This window comes from Bubalus kerabau, chromosome 4 (assembly GCF_029407905.1).
Source record: "Bubalus kerabau isolate K-KA32 ecotype Philippines breed swamp buffalo chromosome 4, PCC_UOA_SB_1v2, whole genome shotgun sequence".
Lineage (NCBI taxonomy): Eukaryota > Metazoa > Chordata > Mammalia > Artiodactyla > Bovidae > Bubalus > Bubalus kerabau.
This window is the reverse complement of record NC_073627.1, coordinates 8,422,216-8,430,673: the sequence shown is the minus strand read 5'-3', so window position 1 is coordinate 8,430,673 and position 8,458 is coordinate 8,422,216. Positions and strand designations below refer to the sequence as shown.

At 57.5% G+C, this 8,458-nt stretch overlaps 1 protein-coding gene across 4 annotated transcripts in view; it reads right to left on the bottom strand.

Annotated features, from left to right (window-relative positions):
- Positions 1-3,514: 3,514 nt before the first annotated feature.
- Positions 3,515-8,458, bottom strand: part of SAP30BP (SAP30 binding protein) — a 32,571-nt gene continuing 27,627 nt past the window's right edge. For 2 of the 4 annotated variants that reach the window (XM_055575152.1, XM_055575151.1), the window contains 7 exons: positions 8,020-8,111; positions 7,165-7,225; positions 6,431-6,482; positions 5,403-5,461; positions 4,553-4,633; positions 4,185-4,269; positions 3,515-3,971 (listed from right to left, as the gene is read on the bottom strand). In XM_055575152.1, coding sequence (XP_055431127.1) covers positions 3,790-3,971; positions 4,185-4,269; positions 4,553-4,633; positions 5,403-5,461; positions 6,431-6,482; positions 7,165-7,225; positions 8,020-8,111 — 612 coding nt within the window. In that variant the 3' untranslated portion in view covers positions 3,515-3,789. The remainder of the gene's footprint in view (positions 3,972-4,184; positions 4,270-4,552; positions 4,634-5,402; positions 5,462-6,430; positions 6,483-7,164; positions 7,226-8,019; positions 8,112-8,458) is intronic. The other 2 variants (XM_055575154.1, XM_055575153.1) reach the window with 1 other exon arrangement.

Here is an 8,458-nt window from a genome sequence, read left to right as displayed (position 1 = left end):
ATAAACAAACTGTTTCTCTGTATGCACCTCCCACACCCTGATTTAAAAAAAAAAGAACAACAAAAAAACCCCTCATGCATAAAATTAGAGAGTGCAGGGACTTCCCTGGAAGCCTGATCTAGTGGTTAAGATTCTGTACTCCCAAGGCAGGGGCCATGGGTTTAACCCTCACCTATCTGGGAACTAAGATCCTGCATGCTGCATGGTGTGGCCAGAAAACGCCGCCTCCATCCCTTGCATCACCTGGGCTCTTATCTCACGCCCGGCACTTGGGACGGTGCTGCTGGGCTGTGTGGACAGATGCTGCAAGGCAACAGTGTCATCTGAGATGCAAGAAAGAGTGGGGAGCCCCGAGAAAGGAGCGACTAACGCCCGGGGGGAATCAGGAAAGCATTAAGACAATCTGACCTGCATGAGAAACGCTGAACTGGAAGAAGCACAAGCTGGAATCAAGATTGCCGGGAGAAATATCAATAACCTCAGATATGCAGATGACACCAACCTTATGGCAGAAAGTGAAGAGGAACTCAAAAGCCTCTTGATGAAAGTGAAAGTGGAGAGTGAAAAAGTTGGCTTAAAGCTCAACATTCAGAAAATGAAGATCATGGCATCCACTCCCACCACTTCATGGGAAATAGATGGGGAAACAGTGGAAACAGTGTCAGACTTTATTTTTGGCTCCAAAATCACTGCAGATGGTGACTGCAGCCATGAAATTAAAAGACGCTTACTCCTTGGAAGGAAAGTTATGACCAACCTAGATAGCATATCCAAAAGCAGATACATTACTTTGCCAACAAAGGTCCATCTAGTCAAGGCTATGGTTTTTCCTGTGGTCATGTATGGATGTGAGAGTTGGACTGTGAAGAAGGCTGAGCGCCGAAGAATTGATGCTTTTGAAGTGTGGTGTTGGAGAAGACTCTTGAGAGTCCCTTGGACTGCAAGGAGATCCAACCAGTCCATTCTGGAGATCAGCCCTGGTATATCTTTGGAAGGAATGATGCTAAAGCTGAAACTCCAGTACTTTGGCCACCTCATGCGAAGAGTTGACTCATTGGCAAAGACTCTAATGCTGGGAGGGATTGGGGGCAGGAGGAGAAGGGGACGACAGAGGATGAGATGGCTGGATGGCATCAATGGACATGAGTGAACTTTCGGGTGAACTCCGGAAGTTGGTGATGGACAGGGAGGCCTGGCATGCTGCGATTCATGGGGTTGCAAAGACTCAGACACGACTGAGCAACTGAACTGAACTGACCTGCAATTAAGTAAATCTTCCAAGTGTCGGTGCTGAGGTTGGGAGTGAGAAAGTTGGGAGGAGCCAAGCATGGGGGTGTGGGGGGTGGGGAGAAGGAGGGGAAACGCTGGAGGGGTGATGAGAATGCTGGTGGCCTTGCCTGCCTGGCTGAAGTGGGTTCTCTCGTGGTCAGTGGGAGACCACGTGACTAGGTAAGAGCTGGGGGGCAGGAAGATGCTGGCCAGACTGGAGCTTGGATGGAAGAGTTCGAGTCAGCAGATGAGGCGAGAGCAACTGGGGGCCGGGGCAGCAGTGACAATGATGGGGAGGGGTTCCTGAAGTGGCCCACAGGATGCGGGGAGAGCATGGGGGTCCAGGATGCAGTGGCAAGCCCGGGGTAACCCCGATGTCAGCACCCAAGATGGGGACCTTGGGGAGAGGGTGGGGATGTGTGGGTGGGCGGGAGTCGAGTTCAGCTTGGACAGGCTGTGAGCAAGGACAGGGCACTTTGGGACACCCAGCCTTCAGAGAAGGCTGAGAACCTGCCCCTGTGGCTCAGTGGGACTACGGTGGGCAGGCACTAGACCCGATTCACAGGAGAGTTAACCAAAATTCAGCAGGACTAAAGACCTTCACCCACTCACCAGGCTAGTAAGTGGAACAGCTCTAACTCCAGGCTGTCCAACTCCCAGACTTCTCTCCCCAGGGCCCTTGTGACTGGGGCCCCGAGGGGGAATAGCCATTACTGATCGGATGGCTCGGTGGCACGTCTGGGAGGGCCTGGAGGACAGTCGAAGGCCATGATCCAGGCGGATTTTATCATCTCTAGAGGGTGCTTCCCTCCTTGGTCTAAAACAAGGAGGAGCTGGACTGATCAATAACAAGCCTGGATAGAGTACTCTATAAATGTATCCCTGGGGGCTCAGTGCTGTTAGCCACTACTGCCTGATAATGCAGGAGACACAGGAGACACAAGTTCAATCCCTGGGTTGCGAAGATCTCCTGGAGAACAAAATGGCAACCCACTCCAGTATTCTTGTCTGGGAAACCCCATGGACAGAAGGGCCTGGTGGGCTACAGTCTGTGGGGCTGCAAAGAGTCAGACATGACTGAGCAACAAGAGCGATGCATAAATCATCTCGTAGGTTCCTCACAACCAGCTCAAAAAGCTTTATTACCATGATTTGACAGAGAAGACTTACAGAGCTAAAGGCCTGAGACACACGACTCAAACACAATTTGTTTTAACCTGGGCTCCAGAGCAGAGGTGCTGACTCCGAGGTCCCAGCTGCTGCCACATGAGCTCCCTGGGGCCCTGGCGGAGGCTGCAGGCGGGAAGCCCTCTCTCTCTCTCTCTCTCGAGGGCTGCGAAGTTCCTCAAAGGACAGGGAGACCTGACCTCTTCTGCAGCTGGGGATGTGTTTGTGGGGAGGGGGCAGGGGTGGCTCCATCTCTACTCTGGGGGCCGCAGGGCTGGGTCGTCACACTCCCCCAGTCATGCACCAGCATCCGGTGCCTCCTGGGGACCACTTTTCTGAACCCCTGCCCACTCCAGGGAAGCAGGTCAGCTCTTCACAGCCTGGTTTCCTTCTCTGACGCTCGGCCCTTCCGCTGGTGGGGAGAGAGCTGCCTGAGAGCAGGAAAAGCACTCTTTTCCTCCAGACCCAGGGCTCCATGCCTGGCAGCTGCTGGGAAATCTGTTCTGGCCCCAGAGGAGCCCAGCGGCCACTGGCGCTGCCCGAGGGCTGCTGTGGGGCAGAGATAACAGGCGCAGGAAGGGTGGGGTGGCGGATCCTCCCAGGAGCTGGACTTTATGTAAACAATGAATGGCTGCCCAGCCAGGCCAGGAGGTGATTCATCTCCCCACTGCAACCTGCCCCCTCCCTGCGAGGGTCAGGGGTCAGCTCCCGCCCTTCTGGTGACTGGTGAGACTTCAAAGGCCAGGGTGTGTCCAAGAGGTGGTTGGAGGAGGGCTCAATTGCGCCCAGGGGAGGACAGGCTGGGCTCCTGACAGCTGGTGGGGTTCAGAGCTCCAGGACCAGGGCAGCGGGAGCCCGGGCCTTCCCCCCTCTACCCCTGCCTGCCCGTGCCAAGAGACGTTCACTGGGAATGACCGAGGTGACTTCTCGGGCCACCCCCTCTGAGCCGGCTGCAGGCTGCGGTCACCCTGCTGTCAACCCCGAGGTGAGGATCCAACCGAGAAGACGAGAGGACACTTGAGTTTTCACATTTGCCTGAAAACAGACTGTGAAGAGACCAGGGCATCCGAGACGCCGAGACGTGAGGAACGCGGCACTTTTAATCCGGCGCAGACCGCGTGGCGGGGGCGCCGTCCACAGAGCCCTGCTCTTCTGCAGCCCCGTCTCTTCCAGGCCAAATGCCACCCGGGGCTCCTCACAGGGAGGAGGGAGGGGAATGGGTCCCAGTCCTGAAATGTACAATGTGGAACCTCCCAGGAGGCCGCGGTCTCGTCAGGTCCCAGAGTGGCTCCTCCCCTCCATGGAGGGGAGACTGTCCAAGCCACCCTAAGCCGGTCCCTGGGGTCCCTCGCGTCACTGCTTGGCCTTCTTCACGATGGTGCCCACGGCAGAGATAACCGTGGTCTTGGAGCCGCTGGCGCTGGTGGTCACGGTGACAACAGCTGGCAGGGTGGCCGTGGTGGTGAGGATGGTGGGCTGGGCTATCGTCGTCACCGGGATGGCCGAGTCCCACTTGCTCTTTCTCTTCTGGGCGTCTGGGGATGAGGCCAGAGAGAAGTCAGGGCGCACCCAGGCCAGTGGTCTGAGACCAGGGAGCAGAAACGGCAGGCCACAGCCCCAGGAAGCCGAGGGCAGCCGGGGAGCCGGGACCCACCCCAGGCCCAGAGCGCCACGGCCCTGCTCCCGCAGATAAGGCGGGAAGGCCCTGGCTGCGGCTGCGGGGGAGGCGGGGAGCGGAGCCGCGGTACCTGCGACGGCTGTGCTGGCCGTGGTGGTGGTGGTGGCCGTGGCGTTGGTCGTGGTGCCCTTCTTGGTGCCCGTCACAAACTCAATCTGGGGGTGAGAGGGACGATCGTTAGTTAGGACCTGCGCACAGCACGCATCCACATCTTTTTGCCAGCTGTCTGCTCCTGGGGGACAGGAGGCAATTTGGCACTGCACGAGGGAAGCGCTGAGAACCAGCTGTGACTGTCCAGCAGGGGAGGCGTTGGAGAGGCGCCTGGAGAGGACGGTTAATCCTCGGAAGAGAGCTTCCCGCAGACACCGGGCCCCTCCCGCCATGGCCATCTCTGCGCGTGCTGGGGCACCCCTGCCCGCCCAGGCCCCACCCTCACACCTCGGGGGAGGCGGTGCCCATGCGCACAGGGGAAGGACAGCTCCGGCCCCCAGGTGCTGCAGACACGTCCCTGCAACAAGCCTGGGGTTTGGAAAGGGGGAAGGAGAGAGAGTTGGGAAATTCAATCAAGGGTTAAGAATGAGGACCCCTGATCGCCCCAGCACCAGCTCCCAGAGAGATCAACCCTGTGGCCCCAGGGAGGGGGGCAGGGGACACACGTCCTGGAGGCCACATGTGCTGCGGGAGGAGGACCAGGCTAAACCGCAGGTGGAAGGGCGGGTGTCCTGCAGCTGTGTTCTCTCTCTGAGACTCCGGTCAGAAAGGGCACAGCGCAGAAACTTGGTCTCACGGCCAAGTTTCGGTCCCCTGAAGGACCGAGACCAGAGGCAAGCAGCACGCTCAGGGTCCTGACGTGAGGGGTCACCTGGCCATGGGAGGCACACTGAAGCACTCAGGTGGGCTGCAGAGGCCAGTGCTGGAAGCCAAGAATGGCACAGACCAGAGCGCCCTGGGAAGGACGTACTTCCTCCGTTCAGGCCTAGGAGACTGCCGATGGGCCCAAAGGGAGAAAGCCCCCAGGGCCCGGCAGCTATAAGGGTGTGTGGCGGGGGAGGGGACATAATGCAGCCAACATTAAGTCCCGAGAAACCAAGTGGAAGCAGCCCAGGAAGCGTCTTCAAGCTGAGTCACGGAGGCTTAAAATCCAGCACATCTAAGGCTGCTCAGAGTGTCGCCGGGTGATGAACCAGCGGTGGGGGGTTGGGGTAAGGGAAGCCCCCTGGCTCAGCCTGCAGGACCCATGCACCCCAGACAGCTGCCCCCTTCATCAGGACGTCCGCCCATCACTTACTTTGGTTCGCTCCTTTTTGGCCTTTTCCAACTTGTCCATTTCAATCTTCTGGGCTTTGGCTATGAAGACAGGACAGGCAGTTACAGAGCAGCGGATTAACAAGAAGGTAATTCGGGCCAAAGAAGCCCGGACGGCTGCCTGCCGCTCTCCCGGGGCTCCTGCTTGCAGCATCGCTTTGTGATGGGCAGTCACGAGCCAGCCCTCAGCCAGCACGAAGCCGGGCCTCACAGTCCAAAGGCCCCGACGCTGGGGCTGCACACCGTCTGGAGGGGTGAGCTGCTTCTGGGCTCCAGCCACGGGGGAATGCTGGCCTAGGGTAACCACCTCCTCAGCAACCGGGATCTTAGATTTGCACTGTTTCTTTTCTGGCCTGGCTGCACGGCACTTGGGATCTTAGTACCTCCACCAGGGAATCGAACTCGAGCCCCCTAGAGTGGAGGTGCGGAGTCTTAAGCACTTGACTACCAGAGAAGTCTCTGGATTTTTAGATAAAACACTAGCAATGAATTCAAATTAAAGCAAGACAGAACTTATAGGGGCCCAACAACACACACCCAGGGCCAGATCTGGTGGTCCACGGGCCGCTGGTTTGGGACCTGGCACCCGAGGGAGTGGGCCCCTTGAAATTCCTCCCGGTTCTCCCAGCCAGGCCCCTGCACAGAGCTGCACTCCCGCCTGCCCCCTGCCTGGGACCCGTCCACACCTGCTGGGCCAGCCTCTGTGCACCTTCAGACCTCGTTCGGACACGGTGTCCTCCACGAGGCTGCCCACCCTCCCCTGGCCCCTGGTTAGGTGGCCCAGCCTGCATCTTCATCACTCCACTCGTTATTGCTGGAATCACTCCTTTGATCCTGTCTTCTTCGCTGTGTTGTAAGCTTCTTAAGTCAGGGATGGGGGTCTGGATGGTTCAAGGCTGCATCGTCAGCTCCTCAAACATGGCCGAACACGGAGGACACCCTGAAACCTGTGTTGCCTAATGACTGGAGAGACAGATGGATGGGTGAGCAGGCAGATGAACGGCTACCCACCTAATGCCTCATAGTAGGAGTCTTCAGACCAGCCGTGGGGGTCAAACATATCCTGAAAAAGAAAAGTTCAAAGTTGCTGCTGCTGCTGCTAACTCGCTTGTCGTGTCCGACTCTGTGCAACCCCAGAGATGGCAGCCCACCAGGCTCCCCTGTCCTTGGGATTCTCCAGGCAAGAACACTGGAGTGGGTTGCCATTTCCTTCTCCAATGCATGAAAGTGAAAAGTGAAAGTGAAGTCTCTCAGTCGTGTCTGACTCCTAGTGACCCCATGGACTGCAACCTACCAGGGCTCCTCCATCCATGGGATTTTCCAAGCAAGAGTACTGAAGTGGGTTGCCACTGCCTTCTCCGTCAAAGTTGCAGAAAGGGCCAATAAATGGAAATGACTCAGAAACCACATGCTTCTCCCCAAGTCTTTCCATGGATCTTCCTGGCCTGGAGTCTCCGGCCTTCAAGGACAGGGAGGCTCAGATGCCATCCCGTCTCCAGCCAACCCTTCTTAGGACAGTGAGGGCAGAAAAGCACTGTGGACAGGCTGATCTACACGGCATGGCAAGTCCACGCTAGCCCAACCAAGCAGAGGCCCCCGGGCTCAAACAAGGGAGACGGGGACGGCTCTCCTCTGCTGGCAGCGTGCCACACGGACCTTTCAGTGGCTCCAGGTTGAAGCCAGTGGAGAGGGCACAGGGCCCTGGGTCTCCTCCCTCACCCGCCGCCTCTGCAGGTGGCACATACCTTTGGATAGTTGGTGCCGAGTTCGTCAATTGCACAGAACTGGATGAGCTTCTCATAGATGCTGAAAGAAGAAGACCACAGGGCGCTGAGCGGGCCTGAGCCGAGGCCCTGCATAGCACCGGATTCCAGGAGGTCAGAGCCATTTAGCACTTGCGTGCAGACCAAGTCTTTAGCCCAGTTGAACTATTCTAAACAAGTTTCCAAACAGGAGGGCAAAAGTCCACTGACTTGACATTAAAAGTCACTTCTGGCCTTCCAACCTTCCACAGACAGGGACTGGGGCCAGCGGCCAGAGCGAGTATGGTGTCAAGATGAGGTTTCAACTGGACAGCAGACCTTCAGTCTGTGGGGCTGGGTTGGGGCCTCCCCATTTAGGCCCACAGGGGCAAGGGCAGCTCTCGCCAATCAGCACACGAGGCTCTTTCCAGGGTGTGTCACTTGCTTGAACGCTGGACAGAGTGAGACCAAGACACAGGTCTGTTTGTCAAACCTGCATACAGAATCAACAACTTTCTAGAGGTAGGAGGACCTGGGGTGACCATCTAGACAATCCCCTCCTCGTACAGCTGAGGACACTAAGGCCTCAGATCATGCGCTCCAGGAGGAGGGAATGAGAGCCCAGGCAGAACCACCCAGCCCACGTCTTGCGGCTTCCCCTCTGCACCTGCTGCACGTGCTGCCTGGTTCTTCAACGGCAGACGAAGCCTCAATGAGGTTAGCGCAGTCCGGGTGACGGTCCCTTTGGGCTCAGCTGGGATCTGAGCAGGGCCTCTCCCTGCACCTCTCTGGGGGCATTCCTGTCCCCAGTCCAACATCACCTCCCACTGTTCCCCTGCTGGCTCACAGAAAACTCACCTGGGATTCCGAAATTCCTTCTTCCTCTGGATAATGTAGTTCATGTCCATCCCCTCCTTTATCTTCCGTTCATACAGCTTCTGGATCTTGTCCTACGGAAAGGGGACAGAAAGACGATGGTGACGGAACCCCTCGCGATCCCAGCCTGTGGTCATGTGCTGTGGACACGAGGACCTGGGGGAGCCACGTGAAGCCCTGCTCCGGCCAGACGGTCTTCCTCCACCCAGCGCAGACGAGACAGACGGAGACCAGTCTGCTTTCGCTGTGCTTTCACCTGATCCCCTCTGGGTGGTCAGCAGCAGGAGGAATGAGAAGGTGGAGCTAGAGAAGCCATGGCGAAGACAGTGAACAAACCCCCACTTGGGGATCAGCTACTGAATCATCTGAAGAGGAGCTTCAAGAGTTAGTGTTGACAGGTGGGGGCTGAATGCTGGATTTT